The sequence below is a fragment of the Panthera tigris genome, chromosome B1, assembly GCF_018350195.1.
Source record: "Panthera tigris isolate Pti1 chromosome B1, P.tigris_Pti1_mat1.1, whole genome shotgun sequence".
NCBI lineage: Eukaryota > Metazoa > Chordata > Mammalia > Carnivora > Felidae > Panthera > Panthera tigris.
In genome coordinates, this window is record NC_056663.1 from 21,323,925 (window position 1) to 21,349,223 (window position 25,299).

Consider the following 25,299-nt stretch of genomic DNA (forward strand, 5'->3'; position numbering starts at 1 on the left):
CTTAAATTAAATAATAGGAAAAGCCTATAATTAAAACTTTAAAAAAATTAGGGGTGCTTGGGTGGCTCAGTCAGTTAAGTATCCGACACTTTACAGCGGCTCAGGTCATGATCTTGTGGTTTGTGAGTTCAAGCTCTGGGTCAGGCTCTGAGCTGACAACACAGAGCCTGCTTGGGATTCTCTCTCTCCCTCTCTCTCTGCACCTTTCCCACTCATGTGCATCAAAATAAAAAAAAAAAAACATTAAAAAAAATCTTTAGTCCATTAAGCGTCTGACTTCAGCTCAGGTCATGACCTTGGGCTCTGTGCTGACAGCTCGGAGCCTGGAGCCTGCTTCAGATTCTGTGTCTCCCTCTCTCTCTGCCCCCCTCCCACTCACACTCTCTCTTTCTCTCTCTCAAAAATAAGCATTAAAATTTTTTTTAAAAAATTTAAAAAATAAATCCAACTACAAATTAGTACTTCAGCAGTTCTAACATCTCCACTGAGTCCCAACTAAGTGACTAGAGAAGTCACGAGGGAAGTGAGGTCAGTGCTGATGTGTTTGAGATCTTTGTGCCACACACCGTTACTCACGTGTCTGTTTTATAGAATCGTATAGGAAAGACTGAATAACCACCCAAGACATAACACAATCTATTTCAATGAGTGTTCGACAGTTTCAAGTATATAAATATGCTGAGGGTCACCACAAGAATTGTGCCAAAGCACTCATTATCGTGTACCTCCAGACATGGTCCTGGTATAGATGGGGAGATCTTTGGCTGCTCGCCGAAGAACTTCCTGATGGGCTTCTCCTCTTGGCTCTCTCTCCAACAATTCTTTCTCCGCGTAAGAGAGATGGAACTGTGGAAAAAATTTACATTTCAGTCAATGTTCTCAAGAAATACCATATTGGTCCAAAAAGTTATTTATAAAATATTAATCAGATCTATTATATATACTGAGAGTGATGACAGAGTTTGAATCTGGGCATGTCTGTTAATCTAGTGGATCATTAGTTGATGCATCTAGAAAAAGGGAATAATAATACCTACTTCCTCAGATGTTCATGAAACTCAAGAGGAATAAAGTATGTAAAATTGTCTTATAGAGTTCCACTCCACTATTAGTTATACTAATAAATGAAATGACAAAATAAACCAATTTGGCTCATTGGGTAAGTTTTTCAAGCGGATATTATTAGGAATAAAAATAGAAACAAAACTATCAAGCATTTTTTCTTATCCAAGTGAATTTTAACTTGAGGATAATCATGACATGAATTTCCTAGCACTCAAAAGAACTAATCATTAATTTTACTTCTTACACTGCCAATTTGGTCCACCCAATTAAAAAAATCCTTATTTGAGAAAAATCAAATTTGTTTGGGCTATACACACACAAAGAAAACCCCAATCTCTCTCTCTCTCTCTCTCTCACAAACACACACACACACACACACACACACACACACACACACACACACACAAAACTAGTTGTAGAAGTCTATAAAGGTTTAAATGTGTTCCAGGAGACATGTACAAGGATATTCATAGCATCGTGGTTTGAAATGTAAAAAATTAAACCCAACGCAAATGTCCATCAAAAGGATAATGGATAAATAAGTTGGAGTATGATATATCCACATAACTGAATCCTATGATGCACTGCATAATTAATGAACTTGAGCTGTGTTCAGCTCTCTGTGTTCAGCTCAACAAAGAATCTCAACATACTGTTGGACAACAAATCATTTTATAGCACGTAGTATGATTCCATTCATACAAAGTTTTTAAAACCAGAAAGCTATACACTATCCACATATACATACACATATATATGAATTATAAAGAAAAACAAGAGAATAACTAACACAAAACTTCAAGATAGTAGCTACTTCTTGAGGAATGCAGGGAAATACAATGCGGAAGAGTACACAAGACATGCTGAAAATATAAATGTGTTCTCTGATACTTGGGTGACTGTTTAGGTCTTTTAATTTTTCTATTCTTTATTTTGTTGTTGTTATTATTATTATTATTATTATTATTATTATTAGAGAGAATGTGCAAGTGTGAGCAGGGAAGGGGAAGAGGGAGGGAGAGAATCTTCAGCAGGCTCCACGCTCAGTGCACAACCTGATGTGGGGTTCAGTCCCATTAGCCTGGGATCATGACCTGAGCCGAAATCAAGAGTCAGATGCTCAACCAAATGAGCCACCCAGGCGCCCCTTATTATTCTTTAAACTATGCATTACAAATGCTTCTTCTGTATGTAGGCCATGTTTTTCAATTTTTTTTCTAAGTTTTAAAAGTAATCTAAGTAGGTCAATGAAGGAAAGAAAAACAATTTGTTGAAAATGAGGTGATGATATTTGAGCCTAATTCTTTGTCTTTGGAGAAATAAAAGTATTTGTTTAGAGGTTGACAATTCTAACGAGGTTATTTTAAAAAGAAAAATAAATCTCCAGCTTCCAAATGTAAATAAATTTTGGGGCACCTGGATGGCTCATTCGGTTCAGTGCCAGACTTCAGCTCAGGTCATGATCTCATGGTTTGTGAGTTTGAGCCCCGCATCAGGCTCTGTGCTGATGGCTCAGAGCCTGGAGCCTGCTTTAGATTCTCTGCCCCTCTCCTGCTCGTTCTCTGTCTTCCTCTCTCTCAAAAAATGAATACACATTAAAAGAAAAAATGTAAATAAGTTTTAAGGTACCATAAGATTCCCATATGCATGACACATAGTTAAATATAACTGTAAAATTTCAGCCCCATTAAGGTAAAGAAACTAAAAAGAAGTTTTCTATAAGTAGAAATGTACATAATACAAATTATTCTAAATTAGCATATTAAATTTACTGGCATTAAATTAGTAGATAGGTTATAGTTAGGTCTTTAAGAGTTTCTAAGGTAATTTAAAAAAGTATTCTCTACGTTAAATATTCCTCCTGTTATAAATTCACAGCATTTACTTACCTCTCAATTCATTTCATAGTTTTTCAAATTACACTTCAACCAGTCCTTTCTCAAATGAATACAAATAACAAATAAATGAAGGTCACATTTGTGAAGGCATAGTGTGTTCTTTCTATCAGTTGCTCTCCACTTGCTTGCTACCTTAAATCTTAGTTTAAAAACCTGAAACATATTCACACAAGTATTCTGATTGGTTGAATATATAAATGAGGGTGGTGAGTGGCCGTGAACAGCGTCATTTCCAGCCTGGCAAAGAAGGATGCTGTAGACTGATCCCAGAGGCTGGGGCAGGAGAAACAGCAGATTAAATATCTTGGAATCAAAAAAAGTTCGGGAACCACATTTCCAGGAGGTAGACGACTATCTCCCAATTGGATAATAGATTCCTAGAATTCATTCCATTGTTTCAAAGTTACTCTAAAAAAGAACTTTGATAGAAGGCTGATACAATGAGAATATTGTAACTCTTCAGGTCATATTTAAATCTAAGAGCTGACAAAGAAAAATTCAAATTGTTTACTGATCCATCATATGCGGTTGTATTGGTTTATCAGGGGATTTGCCAGATTTTCTGACTTATTTAATAATTCCAATATTTTTATTTAATGGTTCAACAGTGTGCATCATGCACCCGTTGATATTATCTTAACATTTAAAATGTTCTGTTCATTGTTTTGAAAGAAAAGAAAAATAAGGACCTAAAGGAAAATGGTCTCAATAGAACTACGCATCTTGTTTGGAAACATTTAATTGGTATAAAGGGTATGACATCCAATGATGTCATAATGCTGTAATAGTCAAGAAAAAGAAAGGGTCATTTTAAAAATGTCTATTAACTTTGCACATGCAGATTCCTCTCTCTAGAATGCTAGTCCTCGCACTGTATAGATGGCTCCTTCTTACTTTGCAGATTTTAGCTTAAATGCCATCTTCTCAAAGAACTTCCAAGATTCCTTTACTGGGTAGGTACCCTGAAAATTCTGTCCCTTCCCCTGTCATACTCTTCCCTAGGTCCATACAGTCCTTCTTTGTATTATGCACCACAATTTAAAATTATTTTGTTTGTTCATTGGTCCATTGTCTAACTCTCCCACAAACATGTAATCCCACACGGGCAGGGATCAAATCCTAGCACAGATTCAGCATTCTCTTAGGATTGCGAAATGGACAAAGGAACACATATCAGTAGGCCTGGGTCAGATCACTGACTATCAAGGAAAAACTTGTTTTATTTTTAATTTTTAAAAATTGTTTTTATTTATTTTTGAGAGAGAAAGGGACAAAGCGTGAGTGGGGGAGGGGCAGGGAGAGAGAGAGGGAGACACCGAATCTGAAACAGGCTCCAGGCTCTGAGCTGTCAGCACAGAGCCCGACACGGGGCTTGAACTCGGGAATGGCGAGATCATGACCTGAGCCGAAGTCGGATGCTTAACTGACTGAGCCACCCAGGCGCTCCAGGAAAAACTTATTTTATATCTCAGTCCCCAACATTCCATTCTCAGAATCCCACCATTTAGGCAGATATATCTCCCCTCTGTGTTTCTAAAATTAATTTAAAACCTAGCACTGAAAATCAGTTTAGTAAAGACTTAATAATAGTCAAAAGGATTAAACCATCAACATTTTACCACATTTTCTTATGGAGTTCTCTGGATCCTTTTTACCTTAGAGGAAAATTCCAGTCAGTGACAGAACTGAAAGACTCTTTAGTATGTTTAGTGCTTTTATTAATAAGTAAACAACACATTGCATCAGGTCCAGAAAACCAAATGCAGGTTGGCAGAATTCTGACTCGTGTCATACGGATTCCAAATATCTAATTCTACTTTGGAATGCACCAAATACACAGTCCTTTCCCCTAGAACACTTTTTATTTTTTAGATTTTATTTTTAAGTAATCTCTCTACCCAACGTGGGGCTCAAACTCACAACCCAGAGATCAAGAGTCACATGCTGTTCCCACTGAGCCAGCCAGGTGCCCCTCCCCCAGAACACTTGTACGTGCACAGGTATGTCACAGATTTGAAGAGAGATGACGTTTGTTGAGAGCTGATGGAATGAAGATCTCCCAGGGTGGAACAGATAACATTGCTGACCTGCCACCAGTCTGAAGGGTATGGCAGTCCTCTGACCGGTTAATGCACGCTGTTTTGTTTGGTTTAAATAGTTTTATCCATTTTAAAACATTTTAGATTTATAGAAAATTTGAAAAAATATGATACAGTTCCCATATAGCTTCTCACCCAACTGTCCACATCATTAACATCATATATTAGTACATCAATGAATCGATACTGATACATTATTAACTTAAGCCTATAGTTTATTCAGATTTCCTTAGGTTTTACTGAATATCTTTTTCCGTTTCAGGATCCCATCCAGAATACCACAGTCCAGGTTAAAGAAGAGTACGATTTTTAAAGGATATACAAATTAAGAAAAAACATGAAATCTAATAACCAATAGAAAACTCATGGAATGCATTTCCTTTCTTGCTAGCTATTTTTCACTTAGGACAAAAATGAACATGTAATCTCACCAGTATCTAAAATGTACAAATTGAAACATAGAATTTAATTGACGACCAGCAGCTTTCTCAATGACAACAGGCAATGCCAAAGATCTGATTGAACTGGTGGCACTTTATGTTGCTACCATTCTTTTTTCAAACAATGTGGCAAGTAACTTAAATTTCCTTGGTCTAGGCATGTGACTTTTGAGAATTTATATTAAGGAAATAATCCAAAATATAGGTAAAACGTGTATACACAATATGGGCAACCAAGTTAACAAAATTATTTATAATATGAAAAGTTGGGATCAGCCTAAAATTCCAAGCTGGGATGTGACAGAGTAAACTTTTATGCATTTCAGTGAGAATATTATGCCATGATTAAAAATCACAATGAACCAATGATGGACAATTATGTGGGGGGAAAAAACTGGAATCTGTGCACGCTGAATACAAGTAGGAAAAATGACTTGAAGGAAATTCAGCCTGTAAATTGGGTAAATTAGCATGATTTTTTTCCCTTCTCTTTTTGCCCAGTCTCCATTTTCACAATGTATGGTTTTCTTACTTTTATGGGAGAAAATCTTATAAATTGAAAAATGATTAGCAATTTAACAATCCTGTTATATAAAAAGGTAAATTTTAGTTCCAGATTTCTCCTGATTCTCTCAAAACTAACAAGAAAATATTAACATGATTACCTCTTTCCCTGCTATTTTAGTCCCATTTTTTCAAAGATTTTTAGCAGCTGAGAGCACTCTATTGTCAATTTAAGCCGAGGACCCCTCATTTTACAAGTGGGAGTGTCTCTGGCTGCTGATCAATTAAAAGATTAGGGTGAGATCTTCCACTTTATTAATGGAATAACTCAAGATTCTTTGCCAGCAAGCGAGGGCTCTTTCTTTCATAAAACAGTGGTCTCCAAACTCTTCTGATCATGGACCCATCAGTAAAACAATAATTTGAGACTGACATGCATTTTTATTTGTATTAGCTAATAAATATATTATATATGAAACCTTATATGTGAAACTTTATATGCATTTATATATATTTTATACTTTATATATATTTCTATGCCTTCTATTGTAACTTTAAAAAAAAGAAACATTAAAAGAATAATATGTAAATGGAAGTGCTGCTATTTTTTCTCCATGTGCCAAGCGATATCCTGGCTACACCCACCCACTGTGGTGTCCACTCTCCATGCTAGAGCGTGGTATACTGCCAAGAGTGTGGGCTTGATGGTCAGAAGAACTTGGCTTTAGGGGCGCCTGGGTGGCTCAGTGGGTTGAGCAGTTGAGCCTCTGACTTCAGCTCAGGTCCTGATCTCATGGTTCCTGAGTTCAAGCCCCGCCCTGCGTCAGGCTCTCTGATGGCAGCTCAGAGCCTGGAGCCTGCTTCGGATTCTGGGTCTCCCTCTCTCTCTGCCCCTCCCCTGCTCACACTCTGTCTCCGTCACTCTCTCTCAAAAATAAACAGATGTTAAAAATATTAAAAAAAAAAAAAAAAAGAAAGAAAGAAAGAAAAAGGGGAACTTTGCTTTGAATGTTAGCTCTGTCACATGCTAGTTCTTGATGCCCTGGAGTAATTAGCTAATGTTCAGAACCTACTGCTCCATTTGTAAAATGGTAATAAATAGTATCTATGTCACACAGTTGTAGGACTCGAATAAAGTGAATTTTTTTTGTGTGGAAAAATCATCCAACAAATCATGGGACAGCTGTAAATTCACTGTCCTCAATCTCGACTGCTCCCTCAATACTGTGACATTTCTTTTCTTTTTTTTATAAAATTTTTTACCTTTATTTATTTTTGATAGACAGAGAAAGACAGAGCACTAGTCAGGGAGGGATAGAGAGAGAGAGACACAGAATCCGAAGCAGGCTCCAGGCTCTGAGCTGTCAGCGCAGAGCCCGATGTGGGGCTCGAACTCACAAACCGTGAGATCATGACCTGAGCTGAAGTCAGATGCTTAACTGACTGAGCCACTCAGCCACCCCTTATTTTATTTTATTTTATTTATTTTATTTTATTTATTATTTTTTTTAATACTGTGACATTTCTTCCGTGTTTCATCATTTTATTTTCCTCACTCTCTCCAACCACTATTTCAAACCTCTGCTTTCCCACACCTCAATTAACCTACCTCCCTCTCATTCTTAGCTGATGATCTCGCATATAATTTTTTTTAATGTTTATTCCTTTTTGAGACAGACAGCGCATGAGCAGGAGAAGGGCAGAGAGAGAGGGAGACACAGAATCTGAAACAGGCTCCAGGCTCTGAGCTGTCAGCAGAGAGCCCGACACGGAGCTCGAACCCACGAACTGTGAGATCATGACCTGAGCTGAAGTCGGACGCTTAACTGACTAAGCCACCCAGGTGCCCCAATCTCACATATAATTTTAGGGAGAAATTAGAAGGTACTTCAACTTCCACCAAGGCTATAAACACAACCTGCATCTCTACACATAACTACTTGTCTATATCAAATCATTTAGCAAATATTTATTGACTACCTTTAATGGGTCAGACACTGCTCTAGGTATCGGTGATGGGTCAGTGAACAAAACAGATAAAGTTCATGCCGTTGCAGAGCTTACGTTCTAGGAATGATATAAAATGAATATGGAACGAGTTACAGAATGATATGCTATGGAGAAAAATATAGCAAGGTTAAGGGTTATAGGGCATTCCAGGAATAGTTTACCCATTTTATACAGAGTGATCATGGAAAGCCTCAAAGATAAGGTATCACTGGAGCAGAGACGAAGTAAGTAAGGGACTTGGTCACACAGTTGTCTGTGGGAAGAATGTTCCAGGTCAAGAGAAAATAATCAGGTTTTGAGACCCCTGAGGGAAAAAACATGCTTAGCATATTGATGGAACAATATGCAAGGAAACTAATGTGACTAAGGCAGCACTGAAGAAGGTCAGAGAGGTGGTGTGGGGCCAGACCTTGTGCAGCCTTTTAAACTACAGTAGAGAATTATGTTTTTACTGTGAGTGAGCTCGGGTATCAAAGGGATGTGCTAAGCAGAAGAATGATATGATCTGCTTTCTATTTTGAAAGGATCACTGTGGATACTTGATGAAAATATACAGAAAAAGGAAACTGGTTGAAGGGTTACTGCAACATACAGGCTTGGGATGTTGGTGGCGGGGACCAGGGGTGAAAGTAGCAGTTGGGGGGGGGGGCGGGGAATGAGCTCCCGCGGTGCGTGCTTTGAGGGTATCCTTACAGACTCTGCTCAACGGGACGTGATGGAGTCTGAGAGCAGAGGAGTTGCTGGTGGCGGATGCCTCCCAGGGGTTTAAATGGAATTGCCATTACTGAGCTGGGAAAACTTTAAGAACAGGAAGATTCAGAGAGTGGGTGGGAAATCAGAAGTTTGATTCCAGGTACTTTGAATTTAAAATTTCTATTAGATGCCAAATACATAGCTGGAAATGAGTCTGGAATCCAGAAGAAAGGACCAGGCTAAGGATATTGTTTTTTGTTTTTTTTTTGGTTCGTTTGTTTGTTTTGTTTTGTTTTGTTTTTAGTATTTATTTATTCTTGAGAGAGAGAGGGAGAGACAGAAAATATTAATTTGAAAGCTGTTGCAATGAGATGATACATAAAGTCGTAATGTAGATAAATAAGAGAAGTCCAGGGATTGCTCTCTGGAACAATCCAATGCTTTAAAGTTCAGGAGATAATGAGAAATCAGCAATGGAGACCAAGATGGAGCTGCCACCATGAATAAAAATGGAATTATTTGGATGAGAAAGTAAGTAAAAATATTCTGGAAAGAAAATAATGGCATGGTATATACAGGAAAATACATGCAATTAAAAACCACTAGAAAATAAAGTGGGAAGCCAGAAATTTAGACAAGACTCGTGTTGCCAAACGAGGGAGACCGGCCTCTGGCCTGTGGGACACGTAGAATAACTGAATACATAGAAGACATAGAATCGAAGAGTTAAAGTTGATTTTAGACCTCCAGCTTCAGGGTGAAGGATGGATTTTTACAGCGCTCCGGGAAGGGAGTGTAGGCAAGAATGTAAACAGTGAAACCCTATAGGAGACTGCAATGTCTCAAACAAAAGAGATGATTGAGATCCTGAATTAGGGTAATGATAAGAAAGAAGGAAAGAAAGAAAGAAAGAAAGAAAGAAAGAAAGAAAGAAAGAAAAGAAAGAAAGAAAGAAAGAAAGAAAGAAAGAACATAAGAGAAACAAAGAAAAGAAAAAGGGGTTGGAACCAAAAAAGAAAAATTAGGAAGTAAAAACATCAGCAGGATTTAGATATTGAGGGAGGGCCAAGGAAGCCAGAGAGCTCTGGCAAGGCTGCCAAGCTTCCAGAAAGGTGGAGATTTGGAAGGTTGAGCTGGATGGCAGTGGCATTAACCAGTAAAAGAAACAGATGAGTCATGGTCTGGGAAGGGAGAAGGGGGTGACTTCAGCTTTTGATGTGCTGCATTTGAAGTCTCAGTGGATTAAGGAGCCATGTTTGGCAGGGAGATATGTAAGTTTGCAACAGGAGAGGTCAGAGCTGGAAGGAGATTTGGGAATTGTCAATACAGAGGTTATAGATAAAGAACCAGAAAGGATAAGATCATCCAGGACAGGAGTCAGCATTCTCCTTCAAACCTACAACTAAGGCCAGGATGGCAGTAAGAGAGATAATAGGAAAGAAGCAACCATGGCAGGGGGAAGGAAAAAGGGGTAGGAAACAAAAATAGGTAGAGAGTAGAAGAAAAAAAAGGCTGTATGTACAGCATTTTAGGCCAACCATACCATTAATTCTGTGCAAATACCTGTGGTTTTATTTTTAATATCCTTTCCCAGGTCATACAGCATTTTTACCAGCCTTCTGACCACAGTTGCATTTCAAACAGATTACTTCCAGGAACAATTTGCAACAATGCCTAGACCTATCTTTTTTTTTTTTTTTTTAAACCTGGCCAACTAAAACCACAACATTATTGCTGGAACAAAGTTTATTTCAGTTCAACAAACATGTACTGACTAAGTGCCAACGGTATAGAAATAAGTAAGGCATAGTCCTCTGCACCCAACTTTTAACCAGGGTGAAAGACTTAGAAACAAATACTTAGTCAGAATGATCTTTTCACAATGTAAATTTGACACTATCACTCTACTTAAAATCTTCCGTAGCTGAGACTGCTATTTTTCCCCCAATGTCCACAATTTCCTTCTTCTGACATGGTTAATATGGTTAACATGGCCACTGAGAATAAAGACTAGACTCCTAACCTTCTGTGCAAGTAAATGTGGCCATGTAACTAAGTTCTAAACTAAGTGGAAATGGCATTGCAACTTCCAGAAAACATCCTTAAAGGGAAGGACGCTTACTTCTACTCCTCTATCCTACTTTTTTTGACCTGCTGTCTGGAAGGTAGACATGATGGCTGGAACTGGAGCACCCATCTTAGGCCAAGAGGTGATGTTGGAAACGGAGGATACACAATAAGCTGTGGACTGGCTACAGACTTTGAATATAGAGAGGATTAGTTACATTGTTATTTTGTTATTATTGTTTCTGGTGGCGAGCAGCCAATTAATATACTGTTAGTGTGATAATTATAATATAGCTATGTCCACCTTCAGCTCTATCCATTCACTCATCCACCCTGCTGTCTGACTCTTAAGTAGAAATGGAACACACCACAGAATTAGGATCAGAAATATAATACTAACTCAGTGCAAAAATAATATTTACAAAGTGAAAATTCAAGTATTTACCAACAGACACATTAATGTAAACAAAGCAATACGCTAAGTGCAACATTAACAAAAAGACGTAAAGTTCATTCTTCAGACATCAGTATTATTGATTTCCAACTTCAAGATAACTTTACTAATATTTTAACTTACTTCTTTTGAAGGATTCATTGGTAATGTAAAGATAGTTTTCCAATATGACCAGACGAACATTGCAAAAAGTAGATGATAAGCAATCAGGCACACAACTAAAATGAGAAAAACATAATTATCATTAAAATATGCAAATACACATTAAAATCATAGCATTCACAAAAGATCTGCTTGTTCTAAATGAACCAAATTCTTCAATAACTTAATTATTTCATATCCCATGATCAGAAAGCTCTCATCTGTAGACACCCCCAATCTATTAGCCAAATGGCTAGACAGACCTTTCCTATGTTATAAAAGTCAGGCAGCTGTGCCTTCAACTTTAAATAATAAACACAGCATTAAAAAAATTTTAAAACTTCAGGCTTAAAGAACTTCACGGACGAAGAATAGCAAAACCAGTTCCTATTTGAGGAGGTATTTGCTAATTTGGCTTCGATGTAGTCAAATCTGTTGGCACTGATTGTTCTAATAACTATATATTTAAACAGAGACCATCTGGACAAAGAGAGATTTCCTCCAACAGGAGTTCAAGTGTCTTGTTTATCACATGGGACAACTTTTAAGAAAAGTATACTTTGTTCAAGCAATGTATATAAACACACTTTGTATGGTGTTTTAGTTGTGAAATACTATATTAGGCAAGCACAAAATATTCTGTATGTGGTGATAATGAACAATTCTGGAAAATACACTAATATATAAATAAATTCTATGAGATACAGTTGAATAAAATGTTAGTTTAAAATACAGCATGCTTGGTATTTTAAGCTGTATGACAATTTCTTAAAGCATGATGATACGCATAGAATCATTTAAAAATTCAGTAATCCAATGAGGCACTTAAATCAGTGTGAAATGGCTGCAGCCAATGATATTTTCCATGAACTATGTGGATGACTCAGGAATGGGGTAATACTCTGAGTTGAAACAGGAGATTGTTGATACTCCTGTATTTTGAAGCCACCAAGAATCTTTGGCACAATGGCTACCATTTCAAGGGAGAGGTCTTTGCCAAATGTCTAACAGAGTTCAGTCTGGGGACCGAGAGAAGTCTTTAACCCCACCATGACTCCACATTCTCAAAGTATAATTTATTAATTCCAGCCAACTCTACAGGAAAAAAACTACTTTTACAATTTCACATCTAAAACAATAACGAAACAGATCTTACCTTGTTCTCCAACGTTTTCCATGGACACTATAGAAATAAGCAGAAAACAGAGATTAGTAGTAGATTACGACATTTATGGCAAACAACAGAGCCTCACGGAGACATAGGTCACTTGAGTAGGTTAATAATTTGGCTCCCCTTCAAACCAACATCGTTAAATATTTGTTCAATTTTATTTAGAGGAGAGGTGACTACTGCTGGGGGACAGGGTGGAGGAGGAAGGCTGGTATTGTTGGTATTTCAGCCCTGACGCCACACAGAAAACAACCCATCAGGCGTCTCCTTGTGGGTCTTATTCCTATATCAATTACTTTCTTAGCCTTCCTCCCGAATCAGGGTTCAGATAAAAGCAGTGTTCTTCATGTGAGGACATTTTCAGAGGCATGTATTGTTCTTTACAAGTTGGCAACTGCCTTCAGATAACTCTCCAGGAGACTAAAATGTTGGATCCATGGCACACGCTTTGGTCAAATTTCTAGAAGTGCAAATTCTTATGCCCAATGGCTAATGGCTCCCTAGTGTACAATGAGAGATGCAGGGAATGTGCCTAAGAGACTGTCATCTTTGAGGGGCTTATAAATACCCCAAGGTAGATGAGGTCGCTAGATTAGGGACCGTTCAGCTGAAATGAGCTGGGACAAGAAACAGTATCTAGAAATAACCCGGGCACTTGTCCTACCTCCTATATTGTGTGCTTGTTTTGTTTCCCATTTGGTCTTCCTCCATTTGTACTAAAGTCCATTTTGGAGGTTTTGGCCTATCTCAAAGTTGGAAGTTGTAGCCAGCAAAGATTTGGTATTTCCTGGAATTTAATTTCATTGCCTTAAGAAGCACTGGAACCAGAGTGTAATGTTGTGAAAGATTTTTAAGATTATCTGATCCAACAAACATCCTTCCCAAGAGAGCTACTGAATGTTAGTTTAGGGTTTCTAGAGGCAGCAGGAGCCCATGGTTTTGGAGTAAGTCCATTCCATTATTGGACTGCTCTAAAGAATGATTACAGCATTATAGTGCGCTGAAATTAGTCTCTTTGTGGCTTCTTCCTATGGTATCCAGGCTTCTAACATGTAGCATTAAACAGAAAATCTAAATGACAGACCTTCACGTATTTAAAGTTATTGAGTCTCCGTGAAATTTTCTCTTTTAGTCCAAATATTACATGACTTCCAGATCTCTCTCCAACCTTGATGTGGCTCCTTTAAATACAGTACTTCTTTGATTCTCAATTTTCTTTAACATTTTTTTAATGTTTTTTAAAATTTATTTTGAGAGACAGAGAGAGAGAACACACGCATGTGAGCAGGGGAGGGGCAGAGAGACAGGGAGAGAGAGAATCCCAAGCAGGATCTGTGGTGACAGCACAGAGCCAATGCAAGGCTTGATCTCACCAAGTGTGAGATCATGACTTGGGCCGAAATCAAGAGTCAGATGCTTAACCACTTGAGCCACTGAGGTGCCCCTCCTTTAACATTTCTGATGCCCAGAATGGGACAGGCAGACAAGATGGTGACCATGCGAACACCTTCAATATTATCACTATGGGTCACAATTTTAATTTTCACTTCAAAACTTTATTTGCCTAATTTCATCTTGCATTAGCCTAATTACTTTCTGGTCTGTACCCTACAGTGGTAATATTTTGCTTTAGAGATTTCTAACTTTCCAATATCCCTAGGAATTTAAACCTCTTCCCCAACTAACTGCGGTACAACTAGGCAACAAGGACTCCGACTTGTTGAAAAAGCCTAAGGAATCCCCACACTTTTTTGGCACTGATGGCATACAGGAAGAGAGCAAGTGAGGATGGTAAATCATCATCCGAGTTATCAAAGATGTTCCTGTTTGCCGCGAGCACAATGATGGCCTTCAAGGATTCCATCTTGGAGTCTGGAACCAGCCTAGACACCGCAAGGCTGGCGGACTGGGTCACCAGTTCTGTTTTCCAGATGCCCTGTCCTCCTAGCGCTCCCCTCCCTCATTACTCATTCCTCTAAGAAATGGAATGAGGCGTCCGAGAAAAGGCTGAGTGGTCAGTTATCAGTTCAGAATTACTAAGAGTGAGACTTTCTGTTGCAGTATTATCTTTAAAAAAACTCTTGGGTAAAAATAAAACGTAAAATCCAGGTTGAAGATTGAGACTATGGGCCAAAGCAATAACCCCTAATACACAAAAGGGTAACAAACTGCTTCTTGATTCAAACCTGGCTTGAATAAACATTCTTAAAAATGTATGCTAAAAAAAAAAAAAATGCATACCCTCCCTTATCTCTTTTGCATGCATTATCAAGCAATCATTTAATACAGGGGTCAGTAAACTACAGTCCTGTTCCAAATACAGCCAGCCCCCTATTTCTGCAGACAAGTTTTTACTGGAACACAGACACACCCATTTGCTTACGTGGCTATTTTTGTGTTATAATGGCAGAGTTGGGTAGGTGTGACAGGGACAGTATGGCCGTATTTCCTAAAATATTTACTGTCCAATCCTCTTTAGAAAAAGTTTTCCAACCCCTGTATATTAGAATTCTTCAGAGAAACAGAACCAACACACCCACACATACACACACACACAGTGAGAGGAAGAAAAGGGACTGACTGAATTTAAGGAACTGGCTCACATGATTATAGGTATTGACAAGTCTGAAATCTGAAGAGCAGGACAGCAAGCAGAAAATCCAGGAAAAAGTTAATGCTGCAGTCTTGGGTCCAAGGCAACCTCAAGGCAGAATCTTTCTTCGGGGAACCTCAATCTTTTCTTTTAAGGTCTTCAACTGATTAGAAAAAGTCCACCCACATTATGGAAGGTAATGTGCTTTACTTAAAGTCTATTGATTTAATGGGGCGCCTGGGTGGCTCAGTCAGTTAAGCGTCCGACTTCAGCTCAGGTCACGATCTCGCGGTCCGTGGGTTCGAGCCCTGCGTCGGGCTCTGGGCTGACGGCTCAGGGCCTGGAGCCTGCTTCCGATTCTGTGTCTCCCTCTCTCTCTGCCCCTGCCCCGTTCATGCTCTGTCTCTCTCTGTCTCAAAAATAAATAAAAAACGTTAAAAAAATTAAAAAAAAATAAAGTCTATTGATTTAAATGTTATTAATCACATCTAAAAAATACCTTCATAGAAACATCTAGACTGCTGTTGAACTAAACAACTGGCCATCATAGCCTACCCAGGTTGACACAAAATTCATCATCACACCCTGATGTTATAATTGAGTCTTATTCCAGAAATCTACTAAGAATATATGTGTTGATCTTTTATATCATTTCTCAAGTGGTTACTATTTATTATATGATTATTATTTATTATAAAGCAATAAGTCAGAACTACATATAGCAACATAACTATGTACCTCCTAGAGAGAAACTAATAATAAAATCCCTTTTCATACTCTAAAAACCCAACTACAAATAATCCCATCCAAATTAAGTTTACTTATACATCCTTATGATTGTTTAGGATGCTATCAAATCCTATTCTCTAAACAGGTCTAAAAATATTAGAGCAGATTTAGTCTCAATTGATTTCAATTCAATCTTGATTTAAAGCAGGGAATCATGTGATTCCTTTGGTGATTATACATTTAAGAGTTGGTTATCAAGAAGCATATCTATTGATAAGAAGCAGCCCAGTAAGCTGCTGTTAACTTAAATCTAGTTCGACTTTCAGTCATAAGTACCTCCAAAATCCAAAACTTCAGATACTAAAATACGCCTTCATAGTAGGAAAAAAAAAAAGTACTTTCCCCCTTAAATTAGCAAAGAACAGTTATGTAATTGTTGCTAGAACAATTTGGTGTTTAGGTACTTTCACTGCAGATGTATGCTGCTGTGATCTTTCTATTTCTTAGTCTGAAGTTTATTTGTCTTGCCTTCAAATTCAAACTCTCTTTTTTGGAGGAATAACTTACCTACACTGCATATACACAGTAACTTTTCTATATAAATCCACAGCACTATTTCCAAATTCAGTTCGACACAGATACACCTCAGACCCATATATGCAGTCTAATAATGAAGGATGCCAACCAAAACTAAAAATCTGGTTCTAATGAATGAACTGTAAGAACAACTTTATAGCCAAGCTCTTTTTTTTTTTTTTTTTTTTTTTTTGGCGGGGGGCAGGGGCGGGGGGAGCTTATCTTTAACTCATTTATTGAAAAACATCCACTAACTACTCTATGCTTACACTATTGGGGATAAAATAGAAAATGTGATTCCATCCCTGTGCTCAAAGAACTTAAAGTTTATGAGATCATTGTAATTGAAAGTTAAAACTAACTGAAAAAAACAAGGAAAGTTTTTAAGGCATTGTGAATTAAGTCATCGAAGCAGTTGAAATCAAAAATAGTAGTAGCAATACAAATATGCTTTACTATCTCCTGTCTGAACCAAGTCTCTCCTTTGACCTCATATCTCGGGCAGCTATCCCATTTTTCCGGACTTTTCACAAGAAAACTTATTTAAAAATTTTTTTTTAATGTTATTTATTTTTGAGAGAGAGAGAGAGAGAATGGGAGAGGGGCAGAGAGAGAAGGACACACAATCAGAAGCAGGCCCAGGCTTTGCACTGACAGCAGAGAGATCGACGCGGGGCTCGAACTCACAGACCACAAGATCAGAACCTGAGCTAAAGTCGGACGCTTAACTGACTGAGCCACCCAGGTGCCCCACAAGAAAACTTATGTTAGCGATCATCCCAATGCACTGTCTCTACCCCCTCTAACTTCCTGTTAGTTCCTGAACCAACTCCAGCTGGCTTTTCAGCCCCGTATTCTACTGCTATCACTCCTGTTCAGGTCACCATAGCCCTCCCTTGCTGCTAATTCTCAATACTCAAGTTACTCTAGCAGAACTAATTATGCTCTTTTTGTTTGCCAAATTGACAGTGAATTCTCCGACTAAACTGGCCGGTGGGAACCCCTTGACGTGGGATCCTTTGTTCCTTCAGCTACTTTCCAAGAAGATCTAGCTTATTGTTCGGGTTATTACAGATCAGAATGTGGGTGGTAGGAGGTACATGACAGATCATTCCTGTGAATACTAGCGACACTGCTACCAGACCAGCTTAATGACAGACCTAAGAAAATACAGTATTCCGATCAATACTTCCAGCTGAATTCCAACTGCATTCCTTTCTTCCTAACAAATGTGTTCTAATTAATTTCTTTATACCAGATCTACTTACATTTTACGTCTTTATTAAACTGTGTCTTTCCTTTGTTATCCTCAGATGTCACTGTGATTTTATTGACAACCGCCGTCCATGCCTTCCTCGCTGACCTCATCTCATGCCCCCTCCCCTTCTTGGGCAGAAGGCTTCAGCCACTCCAGGCTGTCTTGCTTCTTGAAAGTGCTAACAGCGTCCCCTCTCTAGATCCTCTGCACTTGCATTTAACTGGTTGGTAGGAGACCCGGACTCTGGTCCAATCTTCCTAATATGTGTGACTTTGATCACGATATTCAGCTGATCTGTGCTTTGATTTTGTTGTTGACACAAAAACTTGTACTTTACCTGGACAGTTCCTCTGGCTCTAAAATTATCCTCAGTCCTACACTGTCTGATGTATTCTGACTTTTAAAAGACAAGGAGAAAAGTCACTCTTCAAATAAGTTTATCAGTGGGTTTATGTGAACTGTTTTGTCAAGGACAGAGTGGTAGCTTCAGAACAGAAACGAAGAGAAAGGATAAGGCCTCATAAGGCAGAACTTCCCAACACATGGCTTCCAACTGGGCTCCAGACTAACATCCTAACAGCCCTAACCACAAACATCATGCCAGGCAGTCTGCAGTCCTCCCTGGGTCCCCACACAATTCCTTAAAAACTCATTTTATAATAGGAAAGCCATCATCTCTTTTAAAATGGAAACTGATAACGTCATCTCACTAAAAACCCTCCCATGGCTTTGCACTGAATTTACAATAAAGTCCAATCTCCTTTACATAGGCCTCCATGGTCGACCATGATCTATCTGGCTCCTACTTACGTCCCCAAGACCACTTCTCCTCACTCATCCTGCTGCGCACCAAGCTACAAACAGGCTGGCCTTCTCTTCCTAGAACATACTAAACCTTACTGTCTTTACCCTGTCTGCAAAGCTCTTCCCCAGCTCCATTGTTGGCTAGCTCTTTATCATCCTTCAAATTACGATTTCCATGTCAGTTTCTCACAGAGGCCCTCCTGTCCAGTTCACCCCTGCGATCATCACAATATACTGTTTCTTTCTTAGCACTTAGTGCAATCTGTTAGAGGTTTCTTTCCCATGTCTCTCACTGAGGTTTGAGTCCTGGCTCTGCCCCCTGTTTGAGGTTTTATCTTGGCCAAGTTACTTAGCCACTCTGAGCTTTATCTCAATATTTATCCCACTGGGCTGTTTTATGAATTAAACTACATGAGGTACATAAAAGCACCCAGAATAGAACCTGGTGTTAAATAGCAGGGCTCGATAAATGTGAGCTGAATATGGAACGTAAGTATCACAAAAAAGGGAAGTGCCAGGAGTATGCGTTCCCCAAAGTTTGGTGTTAACTGCCTTATAAACAACCTGGAGTAACAAGTATACACTGCATTTTTAGCTTGCAGGAATGCCACAAATTTTTGGAGGATGCAATGAGAAGTTGAGGGAAAGAAGTTGCTGGAAGAGTTTTTCAGTGCGAATAAGCAGAAGAATGCAGGTGAATTACAGTGGGGGCAAATTAATATGAGAAAAACTAAATCGGCTGTTTGTTAATTTTTGTGTGTGAGAGAGAAAGAGTGCAAGTGGGGGGTGGGGGAAGGGGCGGAGAGAGAGAGGGAGACCCGGGATCTGAAGCAGGCTCCAGGCTCTGAGCTGTCAGCACAGAGCCCGACAAGGGGCTCGAACCCAAGAACCATGAGATCATGACCTGAGCAGAAGTCAGACGCTCAACCGACTGAGCCACCCAGGGGCCCCTAAACAAGTGATTCTTTAAACTATATTTTCTTTTCCTGCCCCTTCCAGAGCTCCTTTCTTGCCAATTTGTCCCCACCTGCACCCCGCCCCCACGCCCACCATGCCCTGTCCAGGTTCTGAGAGAGCCTGACACACATCAGAATCTCTGTATCAGGACTGGAGCTGCATCACTGTGGGGAAAGTCAGCCTTCCCAGGTGGTTTAATGCATTCCTCCTGCCTCTAACCCAGAATTTATTTCTAACAAACTATACTGAGCTAAACCATGTGCTAGAAATTACCAAAACAACCACGCAAGACTGGAAAACCTTTCCCAGAAAATGGCACAATGCAACCTCAAAGACAAAAGATGAACCAGAGTCAGCCAGACAATATAAACCACGAGACAGGAAGTCTCTACCTTAAAAATAGGATACAGTCCAAAAGGTTATGCAAGGCATTTGTCATCTGGGTGGTGAGGCTTCCGTATTAGCCATCAAAAGCTTTTCTAATGCATAACCCACCTGCAACTATATTGCAAAATTATAAATGAACAATGTTACAAAAAATTAGAAATTCTGTGGAGAGAAGCCTTTTGAACTGCAACAACCACACTCACTTCCTTTCCACAACTATAGACAACAGCCAGGAGTCCTGGATTAGCTGGTTTGGGAAAGTACCACACACTGAGAGGCTTCAACACCAGAGAACTGTTTTCTCAGTTCTGGAGACTAAAAGTCCAAGATCAAGGTGTTAGAAGGATTGGTTTCTCCATAGGCCTCTTTCCTTGGCTTGCAGATGACCATCTTCTCTCTGTATTTCACATCGTGTTACCTCTGTACATCTCTATAACCAAATTTCCTCTTCCTAGGACACCAGTCGGATTAGGACCCACCCCAGTTAACTTAATTATTTTAACCTAATTATTTCTTTAAAGGCTCCATCTCCAAATACTGTCATATTCTGAAATCTTGCAGGTTAGAATTTTAAGCTATGGGTTGTGGGGAGACACAATACAGCCCCTAACACTCTCCAAATAAGACTGAAGTTCAAGCAGGGTGAAGTCTGGTGAGAGTGAGAGGGCATCGGCGGGCTGGTGAGGGGCAGGAGTCCAATGTCAAGGGCTGAGAAGAAACTAAAGGAAGGGACAGTATGCTGAATGCTTACTATATGCTGGGGATTGTACTAATATTTTTTAAATGTTTCTCTCATTTAAGCCTTATAGCATCTGTCAGGGAGGTATTATTATAATTTTAAAAGTCAGGAAGATAGTCTTACAGAGGTAAAATAACTTTTCTAATGTTATTCAAGTCATAACATATGGAGCTAGGATCTAAATATAAGTCTGCCTGACTCCAAAATTCTTTCAAGGATTCCACGTGGCCTCCTGGGCTCTGATTACACACCCCCTGGGCTTCTCTGTCCAGGACAGCCGTTCCTCCTTCGTCGCTCTCACATCCTACTGGCCTGCTTAATACCATGTGGCTCCCTGTCACTTCTGATTCGGGACGCACTGGAGAGCAGGGTTTAAAATGTCCTCTTTGTCACCCTTCTTCCAGCAACTAACTTAAACACAACCTAGAACCAGATCGTTTTACAAACTTTGGACACAAATAACTTAAATATTTGGTCATATTTCAGGGTAGTAGTTGGACCTTGGCTTTCCTGAGTTCTCAATTCAGGAACTGGGGAGGACACTGAACCTCGGGCCCCTAGGACAGGAGTGAGACAGCGATGCAGGAAAGATTAGGAGATGGAACAGGGGTTTGCTGATCCCTCGTCAGCAGTAGCGGGAAAGAAAGATCATTTTTGAGGTCAGCACTCCCCAGTGCACACACCCCTATGGTACGTCTCCCACTTGTAGAAACTGGCCATGAAGACAGACACAACTTTCATCTCTCCTGAAATGGTAATTTGTATTTCTTACACATCAAAATCCTCCCGGTTAGAAGTATTTTTCTCTCTCTCAAGAATCTATTTTAGCAACTTGACCATATCACTGCTCCAGATAGCTAAGAAGCTCTAATCTACAGAAACAGTATAAAATGCAACTTACCCAACTGAAAGCTGGGAACACGCACTTGAATCATTAAGAATGTGTAGGTCTTTCAATACATCAATTTTTAAAGGTAAGTCCCATGATTTTAACTTTGTCCCATGATTATGGCCCTGAAAAACTTACTGCCACTTTCCCCTTGGCGAAGAGGAGGGCGACTCCTAAATCACGGACTGTACTAAGCAGTGCAGTTAAATAAGGAAATCTGATCTCAGGGTTGGTCCCTTGATCTTTGTGTCCTCCTTTCAAGGCTTACTCAATGGAATCCTATAATCCCCAGTCTCAAATTAAAATAGAAGAGATTCCCCGTGCCAGCAAGTTGTGCAGATCTCAGTGCACACAGAGTTACTCATCCTGTTAGAGAGAATCGTATGGGCCCTCCCTCTTCCACACATGGCCATAATCACCTCAAATACCTACAGTGCCTGGGTCTTTTCAAGACCAACTGCCTCTCTTTCCAATTCCAGACGCCCTTGTTTGGGTTGGGCCTGGCAGGCATGGCTGATTCCTGTGAACCATGCAAGGCTCTAGGAGACACCACACCCCCTGCAAAGTCCCACCTGGTTTCCGCATAAGGGTTGTCCACTATGAGGAAGACAGTCAAATAGGGATTTCAGATCCTGAAAACGTTTCCTACACTGGTCAGAAACAAGGTTGTCAAGTTGGAGGGGCGTTCATGATTACACTGTCCAACGTAAACTATCACCTTTCCTACACGTTTATATACATATTTATTTATGGGTAGCAAGCAAAAATGCCACTTGCGGTGTGGTTATTTCGGCACTTAAAAATGCGTATGATAATACAGAGATAATTGTTGTAGTATATCTTTAATGTCATTAGGTCAATCTCATGATCTGGTAGAATCATCACAGAGGACAATACTGAGAGTGTTTTGTCTTCACTACCAACCATTAGCTGTCTTGATTAAGTAGAAAAATTAATGCTTATTTGCTTCTACAAGGAAACGGGCAACCTTCTAAAACCTCCTACAGTTAGCAACTACATGTCGAGTACTAAATGACCAGGGTACCTATTACACAGTGCATTAATACGTTTAAAAATTGAACAAATATTTCTACGCTTGTGTAAATTCTTTGGCATTTATGCGGTACTCCAGAGGAAGGAACCGTAGAAAGCTGTGATTCCAACCTTTGTGTCTACGAGGCTCATCAGAATAGAATTCACAGCAGCACCCCTGAAGGGAGAAATCAAAAGATTTAAAACAACATCAGCACCAGCAACAACTCCTGCAGTATTGCACTGGGTCACAATGTCTATTCGCACACGCAAGGGTATCAAAGGGGGACTCATCCTTCAGTACTGAGTCACTGGGAAGCACGATTTTCTCTTGTAACTTCACGGCCACATATTCACATAGTAAACCCACACACACAATCTTTCTTTGATCTCAGCTTGAATTAGTACTTCCCTTCTTACTTGCAAGCAGCCATCCCTTTGCCCTAGACTGCAATTACTCACACGGCACCAGCAGTCTCCACCTGACAGTAACTGCAGCACTGTATATTCAGTTGCAGCAAATTTGATACAATTTGACATCATCATAAACTGGCAGTCCGCAGATGAAAACTCTTCACTGCCTCTGCTGTATGATCCATTATGTTACAATAGTGCAATAGTATACAAATACCGCCAATCATATGGCAGACATATTCATTCATTCGTGTACGTAGGAAGTTCTAAAATTTGTGTACAGAATTGAGTAAGACAGTCATCAATATTTGGACTGAGTCTCTTCCTTGCTCATTGTGTGAGCTGCATCCTGTTTCCTGCCTGGATCTCTCCCCAGTTGTACGTACTGATTTTCGCTTCTGTGTGTAAACCATTTTCACTTACCCTAGACCTGCAGGCAATACCGATTCGTGAACTGTGTAGTCCCTGTATGGTGGGTAAGGATCTAGTTCATGATTAATACCGTAGGTTACTGAAGCATCCATAGAAACAGGTATGTTTCCCCCACTTCTCCCCGCCAACTCATGTTACCAAGTGTATATACCATTTACACTTGTGAACGTGTTGCTTTTTAAAAAGATAAAATTTCTACCAGTTAGCATTAATGCTCTGGATACTCAAAAACTGTTGGTGAATTTTAGACTATGTACAGTGGGCCAGCAGCTCTCAACATCTCTGCCTTGGGCAGACGTGATGGCCAGCATTTCATGAGGGACACACTCTCCAGGAATGAAGGCTGCCTCATGGGCAAAACGGGATTATTCACAATTCCCAGACCACCAACTTTCCTGCTGGGCCATAAGGACAAGGCAGTTAAAAACTGTTACAGTGACATTGGTATGGACCTCACAGACACCTCTGGAGACTTTCAAATCTGGATGTTTACAAGGGCATACATATACAGGCTTCTCTGGAATCACACTTCCATAAAAAATCACCTGCTAGGAAAACTGTATGCTGATCCTCAAAAAACAAACAAACAAACAAAAATTAAACTACCATATAATCCAACATTACATTTCTGGGTGTATACCCAGAAGAATTGATCTCAGGGACTTGAACAGGTATTCACTTGCACACCCATGTTCAAAGCAGCATTGTTCAGAACAGCCGCAAGGTGGAAACAACCTAAGTATTCATCAACCAATGAATGGATAAATAAAACGTGGTCTATACATACAATGCAATATTACTGATCCTTAAAGAGGAATGAAATCCTGACACACGCTGCGACACGGATGAACCTTGAAGACATTATGCTTAAGTGAAATAAATAGACACGAAAGAACAAATACATGATCCCACTTATGTAAGTTACCTAGAAGAGTCAAATTCATAGAGACAAAAAGTAGAATGATGGTTGCCAGGAGCCAAGGGGAGAATGGGGCCTATTGCTTCATGGAGACAGAGTTTCAGTTGGAGAAGATGAAAAAAATGCTGGAGATGGATGGTGATGGCGGCCCAGCCATGTGCATGCACTGAATGCCACTGAACAGCACACTTAAAACTGTTAAAATGGCAGATGGCGGGGCACCTGGGTGGCTCAGTCGGTTAAGCGTCCGACTTCGGCCCAGGTCATGATCTCACGGCTCGTGAGTTCGAGCCCCACGTCGGGCTCTGTGCTGACAGCTCAGAGCCTGGAGCCTGCTTCAGATTCTGTGTCTCCTTCTCTCTCTGCCCCTCTCCTGCTCATGCTCTCTCTCTCTCAAAAATAAACAAACATTTAAAAAAATTTTAAAAACAAATAAAATAAAATTGCAGATGGCTACAATAGTACATTTATTATGTTATAAATATTTATTTAACATATATATATTTAAAAAATTTTTTTAAGCTTATTTATTTATAAGAGCAGGGGAGGGGCTGAGAGAGAGAGAGAGAGAGAGAGAGAGAGAATCCCAAGCAGACGAGGGGTTCAATCTCACAAACTGTGAGATCATGACCTGAGCCAAGATCAAACTGGACCCAACCTACCAGCCACCCAGGAGCTCCTGAGTTATATATATTTTACCACAATAAAAAGTTTTAAAAAATCACTTGCTCTAGAGCCTATACTCAAACTGAGAAATTAAGGTAATATCCAACTCGAGCTAAAGTTTTCTTTCTCACATCTGGCTGTTTCCACAATTAAGGGTTTTTGTTCTTTAATCTTTTCAGAAAAAGGAACCTCAGAAGTGGTAAACAGAGAAAAAAACTCTGCTGAGACGTAGATGTCTGGCTAGGCATTTCCAGTGAAATGCTTCATTCATGAGCCTTCCCAGATTCTCAGTGCTTGGGATTCAAAAGAATGTCTGGGCAAAATTACAAATTCCACTCCTTCTTGACCTTCTCAGTCAATAG

The 25,299-nt window shown here is 39.6% G+C and overlaps 1 protein-coding gene across 3 annotated transcripts in view; it reads right to left on the reverse strand.

The window, feature by feature from the left end:
- ZDHHC2 (zinc finger DHHC-type palmitoyltransferase 2) overlaps positions 1-25,299 on the reverse strand; it is a 72,104-nt gene that overhangs the window by 35,971 nt on the left and 10,834 nt on the right. For all 3 annotated transcript variants that reach the window (XR_006216531.1, XM_042983051.1, XM_042983050.1), the window contains exons 2-4: positions 12,528-12,554; positions 11,354-11,448; positions 726-846 (exon numbers count right to left, since the gene is read on the reverse strand). Coding sequence is in view for 2 of the 3 variants with exons in the window: in XM_042983051.1 (XP_042838985.1) it covers positions 726-846; positions 11,354-11,448; positions 12,528-12,554 (243 nt within the window). In the remaining variant the exon portion in view is untranslated. The remainder of the gene's footprint in view (positions 1-725; positions 847-11,353; positions 11,449-12,527; positions 12,555-25,299) is intronic.